Consider the following 21,518-nt stretch of genomic DNA (forward strand, 5'->3'; position numbering starts at 1 on the left):
CCTGTCATCCTGTCATGAGCTCATTTTTAGTAATCCATATATTCCAAGGAAATTACCGAATTTTTACAGTCTGTAAGTTTTTTAATAGTATAAAACTAAATACAGCATTTTTTTTTTTTTTTGGATACAGGATCTCACTCTGTTGTCCAGCCTGAAGCACAGTGGTGAGGACATGGCTCACTACAGCCTCAATCCTCCCAGCTCAAGCAATCCTCCTGCCTCAGCCTCCCAAGTAGCTGGGAACACAGGCGCATGCCACCATGCCTGGCTAACTTTTAAATTTTTTTATGGAGACAAGGTCAAGGTCTCCCTATGTGGCCCAGGCCGGTCTCAAACTCCTGGGCTCAAGTGGTCCGCCCACCTCGGCCTCCTAAAGTGCTGGGGTTACAGGCATGAACCACCATGCCCAGCCAACAGCATTCTTGCATAACTTTTTAATATTCCCTCTATAGTTGTATTGAGGCTCAATCTCAGTGTTGTTGTTTTTTTTAATCTTTTCTCTGATTTTCATTATTAGATTTCACCAAAGGTTTGTTTATTCATTTGCTCTTTTAGAGTCATCTTTTGTATTAATTTGTCATGCCCCTTTTTCCTCCTCATCTCTCCTTTATTTTTCATCTTGGATTGAAAACTGGTATCTTTTATAGTCTGAATCTACTTTTCATTTGCTTTTGAGGATCTTGGCAATCATGATAAATATCACTTCTTATCATAGCTTGGGAATGTTCTTTTAAGATCTCCTGCTAAGGCAGTGTGGCTTAGTTATCAGTATGAAGCACATTTCTCACAAAGGAGTTGTCATGCTCTGGTTTTAGATGTGCCATATCAATTTGGATGTTTAATTATAGGAGTGAACTTCATATTACCTATAGGTCACTTCACCTAACTGGGCAAGTACACAGTATTTTTATTTGGTATGTCATTCTTTTTCTGAATTGAATTATAAATCCATTTCTGGTTTTCTGATTTAAGAAATAGGGTTGTAATCTACTGACCTGGATAGATTATTCTTTGGTTCCTGTGACCCTTACATATTTTCTTCTTTATTGATAAATAATAGTGGTTCTCAAACTTTACTATGCATCAAAATCATGTGGCAGGACTATTAAAAACAGATCATTAGGCCCTAGCCCCAGAGATTCTGATTCAGTAGGTCTGAGATTTTGCATTTCTAGTAAGTTTCTAGGTGATGCTGATACTGCTAGTCAAGAAGCCTTTTGAGAACTGCTGATACAGATTATTTATTTATTTATTTATTTATTTATTTATTTATTTATTGAGACAGAGTTTTGCTCTCATTGCCCAGGCTGGAGTGCAGTGGTATGATCTCAGGTCACTGAAGCCCCTGTCTCCCAGATTCAAGCGATCCTCCTGCCTCAGTCTCCTGAGTAGTTGGGATTACAGGCACCTGCCACCACACCTGGCTACTTTTTTGTATTTTTAGTAGAGACAGGATTTCACGATGTTGACCAGGCTGGTCTCGAATTCCTGACCTCAGGTGATACCCCCACCTTGGCCTCCCAAAGTGCTAGGATTACAGGCATGAGCCACTATGCCCAGCCAACTTTATTTTTTAAATAAAATACCATCAGTTTGATTCAATTCAGAATTGCTTTTTAAAATTTACATATTCATTGGCGCTACATCTAGATATAGTGGTTCTATTCAAGATATTTTGTTTTACTGTTGTTTTAAAATTGTTGTTAGAAGTACCATTCAACCCAGCAATCCCATTTTTGTTTACCCAAAAAAATATAAATTGTCCTATTACAAAGACACATACATGCGTATGTTCATTGCAGGACTACTCACAGTTGCAAATACATGGAATTAACCTAAATGCGCATCAACAGTAGACTGGATAAAGAAAACATGGTATATGCACACCATGGAACACTATGCAGCCATTAGAAAGAATGAGATCGTGTTTTTTTGCACAGCAACATGGATGGAGCTGGAGGCCATAATCCTAAGCAAACTAATGCAGGAATAGAAAACCAAATACCACGTGATCTCATAAGTGGGAGCTAAACATTGTGTATACATGGGCATGAAGGGAACAGCAGACACTGGGGCTTACTTGAGGGTGGGAGGAGAGAGGGGATCAAAAAACTGCCTATCAAGTACTATGCTTATTACCTGGGTAATGAAATAATCTTTACCCCAAACCCCAGTGACATGCAATTTACTCATATAACAGACCTGCACAGGTACCCCGAACGTAAAATATTTAAAAATAAATATAAAATTATGTTATTAAATAAGAGTAGGGAAATATGAAACAGGTTAGGAAAAAATACAGTTGTTGAAGCTGAGTCATGAGTATATTGAATACAGTGATATGTAACACTGTCTCTCTTTTTGTGTATGTTTTTCCCCAGTAAGGAGGGGTTTCTATACTGTATTGCTTAGCTAATGTTGATATAACTTTACTCTATTTGACTTTTTAATAGAGTAAAGACAAGATTGCATCCTACAGCAAAACTCCAAAAATTGAACGCAGTGATGTGAGCAAGGAGATGAAAGAGAAATCATCCATGAAACGTAAACTTCCTTTTACCATTAGCCCATCAAGAAATGAAGAACGAGATTCAGACACAGGTAGAATAATTTGCTGTTCTCTGGTAAAATCTTGTTCATTCTTTAATTCTGATTTTTGTTTCTTGTACACCACTCCTCTTGACATCCCAGTTTATTGAGAAATATTTGTATTTCACTGTTTCAGATTTATCATTTTGGGGCAGAAATTCATCTGTCATGCCAAGTGTGGTTTCTAACCAGAGATGACAACAATTTTCTTTATTCCTTATTCTTTGAATGTTTATTGTGAATTTCTTCATCAAGAAATTAATTTTGGGGGGAGCACTCAAATGATTAAAATTTACTCAGTGATAAGGAAGCAATAGAATATGCAGATTTGAGAAAAAGTTATTGAGCTTTTATGAACATAAGGTCACACCCCAAAGAAGTTTAGGCACTTTAGATTCAGAAATGAATTAGAAACATGCATCACGCACACACACGCACGCACGCACGCACGCACACACACACACACACACACACACATTGAGGCTAAACTGCCTCAGTGCTTTCCATAGAATTTTTGTTTCCCAAAACTCCTACATACCAGAAATTGATACTTGAAATCAACCAATCCCAGTTATTCATAGCAGATGAGATTCTTATTATTGCTATCTAATAAATTACTAGCTTGTGTTTTAGCCCTGAACTAACCGATTTTTGAAACTAATACAAACTTGAATGTATGTATTTACTGTAGTTTTAGTCATTGCATGAAATATTAATAATGAACTGTTCTTAAAAATGTTTTAGCCTCAGAGAAAGTATTCCATTCTGAGTTTATGTACATAGATTATATTCTGCCTATATCTTTCTAGTCATTTTAATGGTCAGTTCAGAAATGATCTTGACTCCAGAAACTGAAAATACTCATAAGATTTTTGAAACATTCTATACTAACATAGCTTTAGAAAATCGTGTAGTATACGCTTTTGGTAGCCAGGTCTCCTTTTGTGTATTTTGCCACTGCTGTTGTGTGAATTAAAAATTGTTCTTAAACACTCATGACATTTTTAAACTTTGAAGATTGCTCTTTCTTGCAGTGATTACGAAATCATGTGCTTTTTCATTTTAAGCTACACTGGTTTCTTTGGGAGATTCAGAACCTATTTTTTTCCCCCTCGAAGCATCCTAAGTGATATTCTCAAGCTATTACTAGGTCGCTTAGCTGAGAAGAAGGTGCTTATGTGCCTTTGGACAGCCATTTAAGATTGAGCTCTTCTCGCATATTAAAAGTTTCGTTGCTAGTCATTTTTAAATTATGTTACTCGGGTTTTGTTTTCCAATGAGTATATTTCTAATAGTTGTTCGAAAAATAGATTTCGATAAATTTGAAGAATATTAGTATTTTTAAGGAATAAAGTTTCAAGATAATCTTTTCATGAGAGCCTTTGTCATTAGATCAGATGGATTTTTATTTTATTTAGAATAAAATAAAGGAGAAAATGTTACTTAGGAAGATAAAAATTTAGGTATTGAATAAATGTAACCTAATTCATATGTCTAAAATTGGGTTATATACACTTTCCCCCTTACATTTTTTTCTACTATTGGACTTTAGTTGGGATATTGTAACTCTCTGTAAGACTGTTTCATAACACTTATTCTTTCATTTGAAAAGTTACATGTTGTCACCAAACAAAATTTTGATGGATTTAAAACACAACTGACCCTTGAACCATGTGGGGACTAGGGGCGCTAACCCCATCCTTCCCCCCCTTACACAGTCAAATCTGTGTATCTTTTGACTCCCCAAGTACTTAACTACTAATAGCCTGCTGTTGACCAAAGCCTTACCAATAACATAAACAATTAACACATCTTTTGTGTACTCTTATTTTTTTCTTTACTAAGTCTTAGATGACATGTTATATTATATACTGTACTCTTTAAGCTAGAGAAAAAAATGTTAAGAAAACCATAAAGAATAGAAAATATATTTACTGTTCATTAAATGGAAGTGTATCATTATAAAGATCTTCATCCTTATTGTCTTCACACTGAGTAGACTGAGGAAGAGGAGGGGTTGATCTTGCTGTCTCAGGGATACAGAGAGGCAGAAGAAAATTCCTGTGTAAGTGGATCTGTGCAGTTCAAAATTAGGTGGTTCAAGGTCAATTGTATTTATTTTTTTGGTAGGCTTTGTTTATAAATTTTAGAAAGTAATAGATGACGTCTTTGGTTTAACATATCACACACAATGAAAACATTAAGGAGGATTTCCCTAGTACCAGTACAAAATGTGTTATTTAGATTCAAGTGTCTTTTATATAACTTTAAAACAAAAGTAGAATTCAGTACCATTAAGTGATATTTCCCATATGAAAAATACAGCATCAGACTTCATATTTGACGTTTATCTTTTTTGTGTAGTATGCTATATTTTAAACTATTAGCTGAAACTGTGAAGATAAAGATACAGAAGGGAGAAACATATGCAGCATTCATCAAAACCCTTAATATATGTAGCATTTAAAGATCTCTTAAGTGTGAAAAGGAAACTCAAAAATGGGAAAATGGACCAAAAAATACAAACAGTTCAGAACAACAATTATAGTTGGCAAAGAAATACATGAAAAAATACATCAGTAGTAGTCAAAGAAATACAATTTATGATGAATGACAAAATTGTTTTTGGTCTGAATCACCCAGTAGTTACGGGTTGGACATAGGAATTTGCTTTAGTGGGTCTAAATTATAGAAATACTTTGTTTAAGGTAAATAGGACAATGTATATAAAAATTGTTTCTTAACATTTGACTAATTTTTTCTTTGGGCATTTATTATAATAATGATAACTATTATTATTTTGAGACAGAGTCACTCTGTCGCCCAGGCTGGAGTGCGGTGGTACCATCTCAGCTCACTGCAACCTCTGCTTCCTGGGTTCAGGTGGTTCTCCTGCCTCAGCCTCCCGTGTAGCTGGGATTACAGGTGCCTGCCTAGCTAATTTTCATATTTTTAGTAGGAACGGGGTTTCGCTGTATTGGCCAGGCTCTTAACTCCCGACCTCGAGTGATCTGCCAGCCTCAGCCTCCCGAAGTGCTGGAATTACAGGAGTGAGCCACCATGCCTGGCCTCTAATAAATAGTTATTGATGAAAGCATTTGTTTTTAAGGATGTTTATCTCAGCCTTTTTTTTTTTTTTTTTTTTTTTTTTTTTTTTTTTTGAGACGGAGTCTCGCTCTGTCGCCCAGGCTGGAGTGCAGTGGCGCAATCTCAGCTCACTGCAAGCTCCGCCTCTCGGGTTTACGCCATTCTCCTGCCTCAGCCTCTCGAGTAGCTGGGACTACAGGCGCCCACCACCTCGCCCGGCTAGTTTTTTGTATTTTTTTTTAGTAGAGACGGGGTTTCACCACGTTAGCCAGGATGGTCTTGATCTCCTGACCTCGTGATCCGCCGTCTCGGCCTCCCAAAGTGCTGGGATTACAAGCTTGAGCCACTGTGCCCAGCCTGAGCTTTCTTTATAATAGCAAAAAAATCAGGAGAATTGTGTTGACTAATACAGGATTTGTTAAATTATGATAAATTCAATGAAGAAATAGTTTTCACCCTTAAAAATAATGTTGTAAGGCTGGGCATGGTGACTCACACCTGAAATCCCAGCACTTTGGGAGGCCAAGGCAGGAGGATTACTTGAGGCCAGGAGTTTGAGACCGGACTGGCCAACAGAGTGAGACCCTGTATCTACAAGAAAATTAAAAACTGAGCCAGGCTTGGTGGTGTGCGCCTGTAATCCCAGCTACTTGAGATGTTGATGCATGGGTATTGCTTGGCCTGGTAGGTTGAGGCTACAGTGAGCTGTGATCATGCCACGGTACTCCAGCTGTAGAAGAATACATAATATGGGAAGATGATCATGATATATTGGAAGTAAAAAATTAGATTATGAAACAGGATGTGCTATTTGCATTAAAATTGTAATTTGTGTATTTACATTTATCGTGTGTATATATGTGCACACATGTATATTAACACATGGAAAGATTAAGACTGTCTAAATATAAGACTTTTTTCACTGTAGGAACTATACCTGTTGGATGTGTTTTAGGTACAGAACAAAATAAAAATGTTTTAAACCTTGACTTAAGGAAATAATAGAACAAGGGGTAGGGAATAAAGAGAAAGCATATCATCTTATCTCTAAGCAAGGGATTAACTGATATTATCTAAAGTATATAGTTTCTTAAAATGATTATATAAACTTTTTAATGTTCCTGTATTTAAAATTTCTTTATATTTTTGTTTATATTTTATAGTAGTATCTTTTATAAGGAAGAAGCAATGCCTTTAGTTTTTTTTTTAATGTTGGATTAAAATAAGTCTTTAAGCCTTTTATTTCAAAACAGCATATGTGTGTTATTTTCTTGTTCTTACATAAATTTATTACTGTCTCTGCTAGTTCCTTTGTCATTAATACGTATTTAGATGGATGCTGGGAATGATGCTTGCCAGAGGTTAACACTTTATTTCTTGGATGTGGGGTATCTGTTACTTTCTTCTTGGTCCTTTTTGTATGGCTTGAATTCTTGAAATAATGGACATATGTTACTTTTATAAAGTCACTACTTTTCAAAAGAGATATTCATAACATTGTCCAAGGAAAGCCCACTGGCACCCCAGATTAGCAGCAGTGCTGTCTACTGAATGAGAGATTCCTAGCCTCCGTTTTGCAAGGCATCATAGTGTGTCTTAAACTTTCTAAATTCTCAATTATTTAATACTTACTAATTTTTTTAAAAAAGAAAACACTTTCTAGAAAAGTAAGTGCTTGGCTAGACAGAAAAAATCAGGGAATGAATTACAACGTAATTTGAAATCAGGCCAGTGGGTCCTTGTAGCTCTATCATAGTACTATGTTCATTCTGAATTAATTTATTTCAACAAATCACTAACATTGTCTTACTGTGTCAAAGAATTCCCATGAATTTTGTCCTGTGGAACATTAAGCCAATATATACAATGACCCATTGAACCTATGGAAGTAAAAAGCAACTGCTTATCTAAAAGACATTTCTTAACACCTACATCAGATTGCTTTATCACTAATTTTTACCTTCTCCTTTCATTCTCTGCTACTCTAGAATTGACAGGATAAATTTTTTAGTTGTAGCAGAGGTAAATCATGGCAGTGTTTATTACTAAAGATTTTGGAATCTGACTGGTGTTGACCCTCAGTCCCCTACAAGCGTTGGCCCAGTAATTTGACTTCTTTGTAAGTCCCAGCTTCCTTATCTGTAAAAGTACATATAATAGTATCAGTTTCAGAGAATTGTGATCTTCAAGTGACATAGCATGTAAATTTAGCTTATAAAACTAAATTAAACATAACCAAAAACTAACACTGGTTTAATTACATAGGAATTTTACAGTTTAATGCAGTAAGAAGGCCAAGCATAGGCAGTACAGGGTTGGCATAGCAGTTCAATAATGCCATCAGACTCTGATCTCTTTTCATCTTAATGCTGTGCCACTCTTAGCTCATACATGGGCTTTATCCTTAATCATTTTGCCTTATAATCACAAGATTATTGCTTCTTCCTGGGTAGAAAGTAGGAGGGAAAAGACCAAGGACAAAAGTGTTTTTTTCCCAGTGAGATTTGGCCTTTTTGTTTCTGCATCTGATTGGTTAGGCTATTCTAGTTGCAGGGAAGTCTGAAAAATCATACTTTCAGCCGGGCATATTGTTTCTCTGATCAAAACTGGGGTACTCCTGGTAAGAAAAAGAGAATGAATGTTGTATAGGTATCATATAATATCTGCCACCATATATAGTGTAATCAATAACTGATAACTTTTGTTGTCTTTAATAATTAATACAGTTTCCACCTAAGTGAACTTTATTCCTGCGTTATCAGTCACGAAATCATACTTAATTTCTTCCCTAGTCTTACAGTGTCCAAGGGAAAGCCAAACTCTCTTAATGTGAAAGTGTTAAACAGCTGTCTTGAGGCTACATGAGAGAGTCTCTTCTTGGCCCTCAAACTAAATTTATAATTCTTTTGTTGTGAATAATGCCATCAAGAGCATCTTTGCAGATTGTGATGTTTGTCATACACTGAGTTGTTTCTTTATTCATTCCCAGGAGTAAGGTTACAGTGTTATAAGGGTTAAACATTTCTATGATTCTTCAGGTTTCTCCGAAATAATTATACCTAGTTAGAAAGCCTCCAGCAGTACATGAATGTTCTTTAACCTCAGATAGCATTGGGGGACACGTTTTTCTTTAGGTTGATAAATCTGATGTTCTATAGAGATAAACCAGTAGTCCTTTGTCATTTTAGTTTGCATGTTTAAATAATCAGAAAGATTGAATGTCTTTCACTTTTTTCTTTAAGTAATTGTTTCCTCTTAGCATTATTAGTAGGCAAATAGTTTACTAATTTTTTTGGCTTTTTTTTTTTTTTTTTTTTTTTTTAGTGATACAGAGTGTCGCTCTTTCACCCAGGCTGGAGTGCAGTGGCACAGTCTTGGCTCACTGCAACCTCTGCCTCCCAGGTTCAAGCAATTCTCCTATCTCAGCCTCCTGAGTGAGTAGCTGGGATTACAGGCATGCGCCACCACACCTGGCTGATTTTTGTATTTTTAGTAGAGGTGGAGTTTCACCATGTTGGCCAAGCTGGTCTCAAACTCCTGACCTCAATTGAGCCACCCACCTCGGCCTCCCAAAGTGCTGGGATTACAGGCGTGAGCAACTGCGCCCAACCTTTTTTGGCATTTTAAAAAGAATATGAGAAAATTCAGAGAACACAGTATGATGTGTTCACTAAGTCTATGGAGGCAGTTGTAGAATGTGTTGAAATTTTATTAACAAAATCTCTGCCAGCCAGCCTTAGTTCTATTTTCCTAAGACTTTAGATGCCATTTAAGGGTTTACCATATTATAATGTGACTCAATCAAATTTGAGGAGAGGAGCTTCTTTTGAAAAGAAAACAGATAGATACAATTTTTCTGGGAACTATATTAAAATAGATAAAATTAGTGCTTTGCTTAGTAAGAATAATCACCTTTGGTGATTTTTTTCCTGGCAGTTATTCATGATACATTTACCTCTGCCCCCTTCCTGATATTTCATTATGAAAGTTTCAAACATACAGTACAGGCTTTTAAAATTATTTTTAGTATTTTTCTCTTATTTCCTTGCAACCCAAGCAGAATACTAACTTAAAAAGATTGGTTTTAAAATGCAAGTATCACTTGTTTTGCCTCACTATGAAGAACATGTGTGGGAGAGAGAGTGGCTCTGCTTTGCACTCAATATTTTGTATCAGTCTCATAAACGGTGGTAATCTCATACAGCCTAGTCTTAGTACAGCATAAAAGGAAGTAGTTGAGGAAGGGGACAGGGATATGTTAATAGAAGCTTTAATTTTCTAGTTCCTGAGTTAAAGCTTTGTAGACTATGCAAATGCCACCAATAGAAATATAGTTGTTTGAGTAAAAGCCAATGTGGGGTCAGAGTGGTTGCTTACTTCCAAAGGAAGATTTGGATAAACTGTTAAACTACATTAATATAATTGAAAGGTTAGTTTATTCACTGTGGTTTAATCTATTAAAATAATATCTGCTTTCAACAATTCATTTAATCCTATTGGCACAATTTAATGGTTGCTGGTTTGCTTTGCAATCTGTGGTGGTTATTTAAATTTTTTTGCTTGTCTTTGTCAAATACTATTTTTCATGAAATTTTTTAGTTGCTAACTTAATGTATTCCATTTTGAAATATGTGGTCATTGAAAGTTTTACCATTCAGCCCATTTACCTGTTTAGAGTTGGTCTAAATGTTATTGATGATTCCTCTTTCAGTTGAGTGAACTTTCTCATCACTAAACTTTTAGGGTTATCTGTAAAATTTTCAAATACGATGCTTAGGGTTTATTTGTTCTCTTAAGTTGTTTTTTTTTTTTTTGAACACTTGGTTACTTATACCTAACTGAAATCATGAATACTGTGTAACAGTGATCCTGGGAAAAAGTTTGTCAATTAAGGATATGAAGATCACAATAATATTGTGAGTTGAAATGGCATTTGTAAGTCAAAATATATTTATAAGTAAAAATATCTGCTCTGGCCATATTACCAAAGTCAGTTCTCCATATTCATATTTCTCTGTCATGAATTGTTAGGCAGAATTCCATATATATATATATATATATATATATATTTTTTTTTTTTTTTTTTTTTTTTTTTTGATACGGAGTCTCCTCACTCTGTCACCCAGGCTGGAGTGCAGTGGCACGATCTCAGCTCACCACAATCCCTGCCTCCCGGGTTCAAGCGATTCTCCTGCCTCAGCCTCCAAGTAGCTGGGATTACAGGCATGCGCCACCACACCTGGCTAATTTTTGTATTTTTAGTAGAGATGGGGTTTCACCATGTTGGCCAGACTCGTCTTGAACTCCTGACCTCAGGTAATCCACCCACCTTGGCCTCCTGAAGTGCTGGGATTACAGGTGTGAGCCACTGCGCCCAGCCAGAATTCCATATTCTTAACTGATAAACTTTGTTTTGATTTAGGTTACTTTCTTTCCAGGCGGTCTTCAGTAGTAATCACTGTAGTAATTTATACCATTTGAAGTGTATATAATTTGTGGAAAGGTCTGTGGTGTAGGATGATAGTGCAGTCCAGAGTGTTCTACTATCTCCAGAGTAGTTTTGGCACTCACAGAACAAAAAGCGTAAGACAAGTTCTAAACAGAAAACCAGTGATAAAGTACTGGCGCTTTTACTGTTATTCAGAGGTTGAAAAAATACATAGCCTCAAAAAAGATAGTATGTTTTAATATATGACATCAGTAATACCTGTTATTGAAACTGCATGATTGAATTTCCCAACTTTAAGATATTTTTGTTGAAGAATTTAAAATATTAGGTGTTGATCAAACCTGTGTTTTAAATATAATTTTGGCTTTACTTTAAAAATAATCTTTTGGCAAAACAATGACAGCTTATTAACTGGTGGTCTTTTGAAAAATGTTGGTTTGTTGAATTCTGCATTTCCCTCCGTGTGCTTTTTTCTCTTCTCCTGTCTCTTCTCATTCTGTAGATTCAGATCCAGGACATACAAGTGAAAATTGGGGGGAGAGACTTATATCTTCTTACAGGACATACTCAGGTAATTAGATTATCAGGTGCTCCTGTTTAGCCAGTGGTTTCTGTCACATTTACAATTAATTATTGTACTATAAGTAACTTATTTTCAAACCAGTATATAGATATTTTTGGTTAAATAAATGAACTACATGGGTGACACCACATTTTCCCATTTTTGCTCTGAGGTACTCAGTGTATCATATCCAACACAAGCTGTGTGAACCTTGTAGTAGGACTGCTATATACCTCCACTCTGATTTTTTACAGCACGATGTGGGGAACACCATTCATGTAGAAAACAGTGTGAAAGTCAACCCCTGGTATTGCGTAGTGCAGTGACTCCTATGGGAAGATACCCAAGTGTTTTGTTGTATACCCTTCACAAGGTATACCAAGTGTACTGATTTCAGTAGACAGTGTCATCTTACCCTTTAGTCATGTGATGTTTTTTAAAAAACACGTTTAATACAATTTTTTTCCATTGAACTCATTAGCCTTTATTGACTTTGTTGCCTAGGTTAAATTTAACTATAACTAAATTAAAATACCAGGTTACCTAGAGAAATGGCGTTACCACTAACTGTGTTGCAACCTCTCTGTTAAGCTGTGGCACCTGTTATTATATGTTACTGATCCATAATTGCTCCAGATAGAATACAAGAGAATATACAAGTATTGTGTCCTCTTAAAGAGTAAATGTGTTTTCTAGTATGTGAAAGCTAATTAGTTAAATGTTTTTTGATTATCTTTTTTTAAATTGACTAACTTTGTTATCTCTGAATTTAAATAAAAATGTTAATTTTTTTAGTCCCGGGGTGTCTAAGTGTCTAGTTTTCAGCATATGACATTTAGCTATAAAAACTAAAGTAAACCTGTTTTTATACAATTTTTATTTATTTTATACATTTGTGGGGTTGGGTAGGGGCAGTGGAAGAACCAAATAATTATTCTTCAAATTATCCTGAAAGTTTTAATTGAGCTGATAAATCAGTAGTGCCTGGTTACCAAAATTGAGGGGGGTGGCACATATTTACAGTCAGTTACTGTGGAATTATGCATGCTTTTCTAAAAGGTGACTTCTAAGCACCAAAGTGCCCCTGAAAGAGCTGTATGTATATGAAGCCATCCAAAATCTGAGTATCATTGCTGGAAATCAAAAGATGCAGACATTCAATTAAAAGATTCATGTAGATATTTTAGAACCAGAGAGTAATGGCAATTTTTTTTTCAGAATTGAAGTATGCACATTGCAAACAGGATTGATTTAATTATGTTCATCTTTGAGTTGTGATTCCATTGTTTGATTCTTATAGTGACTGCTTTGTGGGAAGATGTTATATTCTTTAATTTCTGAGACACTAATAGGTTTATGAACCGAGTTCCCTAAGAAAAACAATTTTGTCTCTTCTCCATAATAGGTACTTAATACTTAATTGGGATGTGATGACATTGAGCTTTCTATTTATTCTGACAAGACCTGAAAAGAAAGCATTAATTTTCAGCATTATAAAACTGGAACATCTTTGTATATCTGAAGATCCTCTAAACCTTGAAAGAATGTTGGAGCGCTGAAAAGTCCATTTCTCTGTTTGCTTTGAATAGTCTTAACTGAATCTCATGTATATTTTCTTAAAAAAATCCCTAGGCTGTCTGAATGGAAGTTTATAGTAGACTGTGCTAAATGAGCACATTTGTCAGTATACTTAGCATTTAAACTTTAAAGTTCTTGTCTATTAGGGCAAATAAATACATTTTTCAGGTACTGAATCTTGAGAAATAGCTCTGTTTTTAAGTATTACTGAATCACCTTCCTGATAAGAGAAGTAGGTAACTCTTTATAAGATATATAGTATATTATCATTTGTTACTTACGATGGATCAGAGGAAACAAATTATTTCTAGGACAAATCCCAGATAGTCTTGTTGACTGCTTTAAACTTGAAAACGCATACTTTGGAACATACTAGTCTAACACAGTTTTGACAAACAGTATAGTTGTCTCTCTCCTAGCTGTCTTACACCGGCTGCTGTTTTCTTACTTTCCTGTCTCATGCAGAATATGAACTCAGACATATGACTATCGTAACTCAAAGAAAATAGAGTTTATATTGGATGTTAGCATCTGATTCGAATTTTTGTTTTAAATATTTGGAATGTATACAATTTGTTTCTTTCCAAAATAATTGCATCTTTAAATATTTGGCAGCATGGCATTCTAATGATGCATTTATAAGTATCTTTTTACTGTTGCCTGGATATATATTACTTTTATCACGTTAGACTGGCTTTTTTAAACCTTGTGTTAAAATGCAGTCAAAAAAAAAAAGGCACTCGTTTTACAAACAAAAATACGAAATTTTCCCCAATATTTAGAAAACATTTTGAGGATAGATGCTAAGTATTTTTTGTTTCCTCTTATTACTAGATTTTATTTCTTGTCTTTGAAACATCTTTTCTATTTTCTATAAAATTTTCATAAAGTTAAATATATTTATTTTAGGAGAGAAATACATTCATTATAGGTAAAGATTTGTTATTCAAATGGAAAACCATTAAAACAAGAATGGTTGTGGTTCCTTATTAAATACTAGAGAACCAGGATATGCAGAAAATTAAGAGAAAAAATCCATATATGCTTCAGGAAAAAAATTGGCTTCTCCAAAGATCTGTTTAGGGCTTTATAATACAGTGTAAGTTAGGAAAAGTACTGTGCTAAAATTGGATTTATACTCAATTGGATCATTTATGATAATGAAATAAATATGAAAAAAGATTATACTGGAAAAAATAAAGTCGATTTAAATAAGTCTTGAAATTTTGTTTTTATGCAAAATCAAATATTCAAGAAAATGGACTTTTTAGGAAATGTCTAATTTTGAAAGATTTGTGGGCAGCAGAGTTTTTAAAATTAGGACCTCTGATTTTTCTCAGCCATAAAGGTGACAGTATCCTGATTAAGTGGCACACTGGAAGAATTATTACTTTAATTTCTTATGCCTGCTAATAATATCAGGTTTTAATTCGTTTTTTTAAACTTGCTAGATTAAAACATGCTTTTCTTTTAGAGTTTTTTAGCTGCTCTTCATATATGCTTGAAAAAAGACACTGTTTTGACTGCTAAGCCTTTCCTTCTCCCATTTTTGCTATTTTTAAATATTCTTTAGTTTACTTATTTATTTTTGCAGCTCCCCTTTGCAGGTACCCTCAATCCTGGATCAATAAATTCCAGATATTTGTATAGGGTTTCCCAAGAAATAGATGCCTGGACAGGTAATAGCCAGACCTTTGCATTTGGTTGCACAGAGCACCTGCCTTAACTCCCAAAGGAGTCTTACAGAGAAGACAAACATCTGTATCTCTTACTTATAGAATTCAGTTCAGTCTGAATGTGCTGACACTTAATGGGGAATGCAGGCTGCATTGCTAATGGGTTTTCCAGATAGTTAAATCTGAGAGCTAACTTGATGATGGGTCAGATCTCTTTGAAAAGATCCTTGAAAATTTTTGGATCTTTGCAAGATCTGTTAACCCATAGCCACACAGAATCTTTAATTTGCACATTCTTGGCTTTGACTATTTCATGTTCAGCTATCCTGTGACTGGAATAAAATGATGTGGTACTTTTTTTCAGTAGTTATTCTGTGTGATAAGACTTGTCTTAAATATTTAGCTCGTTGGAAGATTGTATGAATCATTGCTGGAATTAAGGAAGTAATTTGAAGGAGCATTGCTATATAGGCTTATCAGCGATTATGAATAAAATTGAATAAAAGAGGTTTCAAAGATGCAATACTAAAGAATGTCTGCACTGTTAATCAAGGAATTAAATTTTACTAGAATAAGTCATTAAGGTAAAATTTTACTAGTAATAAATTTCCAAGTATTACTAATTTTCTGAAAACAATAGAATTAAGAATCTATGTTTTTCAAAGCAGTCAGGAAGAAAATTGTTTATATAATATAAAACCCATTGTGCTTTTGTCTGGCTAGTACTAGTTCATATATTGTACACATTTGTCATATATATGTACAGCATCTATCAAAAAGATCATCTTACCCTTGCTTTTGAGTACTTGGATTTGTTTCAAATTCTTACATATGTGTTAATAATTCCAGAGAAAGAAGGTCCAGAAAAGAAGAAAACAAAAAAGGAAGCTGGAAATAAGAAATCCACACCAGTTAGCATTCTTTTTGGTTATCCACTCTCTGAGCGAAAACAGATGGCACTTCTTATGCAGATGACAGCAAGAGACAACAGTCCAGGTGATACCTACCATCATTGAGTTAATGTGTATCCTTAGTTTTCCTCACACAATTGTAGTCTTAACAATTATTTTAACTGCTTTCAATTTTGATTCTTTCTTGGATTTAATCAGAATTACTCGTAAGTCAGTGGTAATTTTATGATTATTTGTGTGACAGTTTATCATCTGTATCCTCTGCTAAAGTAGAAGCTATACGAGAGTAGGGCTCTTCACACTGTGTGTAAGCCATATTTTATTAAGATCTGAATTCTTTTATAAGGAAAAATGTCAGCAGTATATTATGTTTATTTCATATTTTATGTCACATTTCCAATTAAGGTGTTGTGCCACATGTATGTATGTTTGTTTATATACTGTGTGCTCCAAAGATAATTGATGATGACTTACCAGCAGGACAAAAACAAAAAGGGAACAAACCAAACAGCATGCTAATTTATAAAAGGGAGCTAAAAAGGTAGATAAAATCCAGACAGCTGGCCTGAGACAGTTATTACTATTCACATCCTGGCAGCTAAAAGTACAGAGGAAAAATTTTGAGTTACATAGTTCTCATTGACTGATTCAAGAAAATAAATCACTTTTGTCTGGAGAAAATTTCTGTTGGCCCTGAATTCAAAGCAATTTTATGTAAGACTCTGGGTTACATAACAGATCATGCTGAAATGTACTGAAAAAGATATTTTTTTTCAGTGAGTTTTTCCTGTATTGCCCTTTTTAAAAAATGGGATGACATGGTTAAATTCTTAAGAGTTTCTGAGTATTATAATTTCAAAGCATAAGTGTGTCTAATATCTGTCACCGCTAAAAAAACGTTTTAGGGCTTCCTGCTTTTAAAAATAGAGTACGTTGTGGTTACTCCTACCTTTTCCACCTCCAATGTGGGAAAGTCTGTGACCAAATTAAAGACATTTTACCATGTAAAAACTTTGTTTCTGTAAAATTTTGACTTTGACTTTAAGTCTGATTTAATAGTTAAATGGAAAGACATTTGTTAAAACTGATTTTTTAAAATAACGTGAACCTTTGTCCTTCTTAGAATAAATTAAAAGACCAACAGATAAAAAGTAAAAGTCTTTCATCTCCAGTCACCTCCCCTCAAGAGGTGACCACTGTTAACAGTTCCTTATCTTTATTTGTGTGGCTTTCCTAGGCATAAACATACAAATATGTATCTTTTGTTATGGGTTTTTTTTTTTTAATTTTTTTTAGTATAAATAGGAGTATGCTATAATACTGTTCTGCAGTTGGTCCTTTTAAGGGTGATTCTTAGTCAACTCTCTGTATTAATATGTATAGAATTAAAATAGAAAACTTGAAATATCAAGATGTTTGCCATCATACAGATACACTCGGAGTTTATGGTTGTTTTATTCATTAGATACGTCTTTAGATTTTAAGAAATTCAGCAAGCAAATTCTCTTGACAAATAATTTGACTATAAGGATTATATTAAAATTTATTCATTCATCAAATATTTCTTGAATACCACTGTGGTATGTAAAAAGTCTTCTAAGCAGTGATGAGTAAGATAGATAAGGCCCTTCTCTTAAGGAGTGTAAATTTCTAGAAAAACTTATGTAGGAAACTGTTACTGAGACAATGTACTTTAAAATCCAAAAGGTAGGGCTGGGCATGGTGGCTCACACCTGTAATCCCAGCACTTTGGGAGGCTGAGGCAGGCGGATCTCTTGAGGCCAGGAGTTTGAGACCAGCCTGGCCAACATGGTGAAACCCTGTCTCTACTAAAAGAGACAGAAGTCAGCTGGGCATGGTGGCACACGCCTGTAATCCCAGCCACTCGGGAGGCTGAGGTGGGAGAATTTCATTTCTTGAACCCGGGAGGCGGAGGTTGCAGTGAACCGAGATCAAACCACCTCACTCCAGCCTGGGCAACAGAGCGAGACTTCATCTAAAAAAAAAAAAAAAAAAAAGTCTAAAAGGTGAACCTTAACACTTTTTTTTTTTTTTATTGAGGAAAGGATGGTATTGCCTTAGAGCTCTAATCATGTTAGGTTTTAAACTGGTAAAAAGTTCTTTTCCATAGATTTCTTTTCTCTTAGAGCAGTTTCTTTTAGATAGTTGTAAATGTTCAGAATTAATTAACACTGTATGTATGTCTTGAATCCTTAATTAAGAAACCGGTTTTTGTTTTTTTTTGTAGTTTTGAAATTGGAGGGGAGACTTTGGGCATCATCTAATTTAGCTTATTTTAAATATAGAAACTAGAACAAATATCAAAATATGAGAAGGCAAAGTACAGTTTTTAAAGGCCCTTTTCCAGACTGCCCTTATTTTTTTGTAACTTTTCTCTTTCATTTTCATAGTATAATCATCATGACCTTGATTTACACATAATATAAGAACAGAACTCCAATGCTTTGTCTGAGTCAGAGGTGTGGACTCCAGCCTTCAATTTCACTTCCTGTAGGTCTTAGAATAATAGCATGACATACCTAGGAAAAATATTTTGTAGTTCATCACATCATTAAGCAAACATTTTAGAGTACATATTTGATACTTTATCATTTTAAACCAATTTTATGAATTGACAAAACATTTTTTTTAATTGGCTCATGATATATGATAGCCCTAAGGGAAGATCTCTGTGTATTTGGGTCACTAACGTATCATCCAAGTTAACGTTTAGGTTGTTAGGGGGAGAAGGTGTTCCTTGTGTTTCAGGAGATTAGCATATTACCAATAAAAACCTTTAAGTAAGTATACAAAATATTTAGCCTAGAACTTCTGCTAACTTTCTTCTTTCTTACAGATTCCACACCAAATCATCCGTCACAAACAACACCTGCCCAAAAGAAAACTCCTAGTTCTTCATCTCGACAGAAAGATAAAGTTAATAAAAGAAATGAACGTGGTGAAACTCCTTTACACATGGCTGCTATTCGAGGAGATGTGAAACAAGTTAAAGAATTAATAAGTTTAGGGGCAAATGTGAATGTGAAAGATTTTGCAGGTAAGACTAGTAGTTCAATACCTACTATTGAGGCACTAACATTTAAACGGATCCTGATTACAATTTAATCCATATTCTTTTATTCCTTTAGCTGAAATGAAAGCGTTCTAAAAATATTCTTTATTACAAAACTTTTGAGGTTTGCACGTAAAACCCCTGATCTCTACTGCAATTCCATGTCAATAATTTACTCATATTTTTACATACTAAACTTATACTTTAGTTGACGTATTACTTGCTGTATCGTTGTCTATCCATGTTAGGTTTTGCCCTAGATGAGATTGAGTTATATGTTTTCAAAGTAGTTGATTCATTCACAAGTATTTTAAGAACATTTATTAGCTTGAACCATGAGGACTGTAAGAGTGTGGTGTTACTTTCATTTTCAGTATTCAAGTAGCATACCAGTACATTCTTACTGTAAATAATTCAACAGTAAAAGTATGTAGAGAACAATACAAAAATTTTCTTTAACTTCACATACTGCACAACCTTACCCTGCCTCCCACACAGGTTCTTTCTCTTCCATAGAACTATTGTTAACACCTAGGAGGTTACTCATTCAGTTCATTTTTATTTTATATATATATAAAGTATTTACTTACATATCAACTTTTTAAAATGAAATTATTGCATCTTTATCAGTCTGCCTTAATGTCTTACAGATATTTCGGTCAGTATATATAGGTAGGCCTTCATTAATTTTTAATAGCTGCATAATATTTTCTGGTATAGCGTTCCAAAGGCAACACTGTAGTAAATACCTATATAGAAACATCTTTGTGTATAGTTATGGAGTATTTCAGTAGAAGTGAAATTGCTAAATCAAAAGAGATACATGTTTTAAATTTCTGAAATAGTGGAAATTGTCCCCCCAAAAATTCTGTATCAGTTCATACTACCATCAAGAGTATATGAAAGAGCCGTTTTCCGCATAGCTTCACTAAAACTGGATATTATCAACTTTTGATTGTTAACAATCTGATGAATGAAAAATCTTAATTTGGATTTTCATGATCAGTAGTGATGGTAAACATTTCTTATGTTTATTTTGAATTTATGTGTATTTTGTGAATTGTTGGGTCCACTCCTTTGCTCATTTTCTTTTGGTTTAGTACTGTTTTTAACCTACAAGAGCCTTTATTTAGTCTAGATTTTCTCTATCAAATATGTAAAGATTTTCACAGTCTGTGGCTTAGATTGAATACACTGTCATTACAGTGTTTATTGTACTAAAGTTTTCATCTTTTATGTATCATATCAATTGACCTTTATGGGTTCTTGGTTTGGTATTTTATTTAAGAAGGCCTTCTCTTTCTCTGTATCATAAAACTATTCCTATATTTTCTGTTTTTTTCAAATTTTGTTTCTGTTTTGTTTTTACATGTAGCCCTATTATAATACACCTGGAATTTAGGTCTTTATTTGGTGTGAGTGGGATATACAGTATCTACCTTAAATAATGAGACTTAAAATGCATGGCATTTATTCTAGAGGAAAACTTGACATTATTTATCAAAAACCTAAAAAAATATTTCTTTCATCTGACAATTCCACTTCCAAGGGTTTATTTTAAATAGTTAATCATGGATGAACATGAAGGTTTAGTTGTAATGATACTTGTTACAGCATTGTTTCTAATTAAAAACTAGCAATAATCTGTACCCTTAGTAATAGGAACTCGTTGAAGGAAATTATGGTGTATTTGATTAGTACAATACTATGTTGTAGGAAGGTATAATGACATAGGTAATTATTTTCACTTTAGTAAGTAGAGGAAGCAGGTTGTTACTCTTCTAAGTTTTATAAATATGTGGGAGAGCTAGTAGATATTATGTTGGATTCTTGAAATTATTATATCTGGGTGGTAAGATTATGGACAGTTTTTTTTTCTTTGTATTTTTATCTAATCTTTTGTGAACATGTAACTTTTTAATTACAAAAGTAATTAAGTTTATTTTAGTTAAAATAAGTATTAAGTCCAGAAAACATTGTATCAACAGAATAAAGCCCTTAAGATATTAGGAGTTTTGTTTACTGAAAGACACTAATCAAGCTTATTAATATTTCACCCCTTTAATATTCTTTTTCATAGTTTAAATTATTGAAAATATATCAAGCTTATATTTATTGGAAGCTTAAATATTTAATACTTTTGTCAAATAATTTAGCACAGTGGAAATACTATTGACCCTTGAAACTATGTAAGTCTACTTATATGTGGATTTTTTTCAGTAATTATGTTGGAAAATTTTTTTGAGATTTGGAACAATTTGGAAAAACTCAGATGAACTGCATAGCCTAGAAATGTTGAAAATAGGAAAAAATTAAATACATTATAAGTGCATAAAAGATACCTAGATACTATTCTATCACTTACTACCGTAAAATATAAACAAATCTGTTCTAAAAAGTTAAAACATATGCATACAAACATAGGCTATACATAGCACCATTCAGAGTCAGGAGAAATGTAAGCTGACATAAAGATACAGTATTAAATCATAACTACATAAAATTTACCATAGTACATATTGTACTCTTGTAATAATTGCATAGCTACCTCCTGTTGCCATTGTGGTGAGCTCAAATGTTGGGACTATCTGCT

At 34.0% G+C, this 21,518-nt stretch overlaps 1 protein-coding gene across 11 annotated transcripts in view; it reads left to right on the forward strand.

Annotated features, from left to right (window-relative positions):
• ANKRD12 (ankyrin repeat domain 12) overlaps nucleotides 1–21,518 on the forward strand; it is a 135,357-nt gene that overhangs the window by 50,467 nt on the left and 63,372 nt on the right. For 5 of the 11 annotated variants that reach the window (XR_007721087.1, XM_050767337.1, XM_050767336.1 and 2 more), the window contains exons 3-6: nucleotides 2,454–2,601; nucleotides 11,628–11,696; nucleotides 15,791–15,937; nucleotides 18,710–18,910. Coding sequence is in view for 10 of the 11 variants with exons in the window: in XM_050767337.1 (XP_050623294.1) it covers nucleotides 2,454–2,601; nucleotides 11,628–11,696; nucleotides 15,791–15,937; nucleotides 18,710–18,910 (565 nt within the window). In the remaining variant the exon portion in view is untranslated. The remainder of the gene's footprint in view (nucleotides 1–2,453; nucleotides 2,602–11,627; nucleotides 11,697–15,790; nucleotides 15,938–18,709; nucleotides 18,911–21,518) is intronic. The other 6 variants (XM_050767343.1, XM_050767342.1, XM_050767341.1 and 3 more) reach the window with 3 other exon arrangements.

The sequence above is a fragment of the Macaca thibetana genome, chromosome 18 (assembly GCF_024542745.1).
Source record: "Macaca thibetana thibetana isolate TM-01 chromosome 18, ASM2454274v1, whole genome shotgun sequence".
NCBI lineage: Eukaryota > Metazoa > Chordata > Mammalia > Primates > Cercopithecidae > Macaca > Macaca thibetana.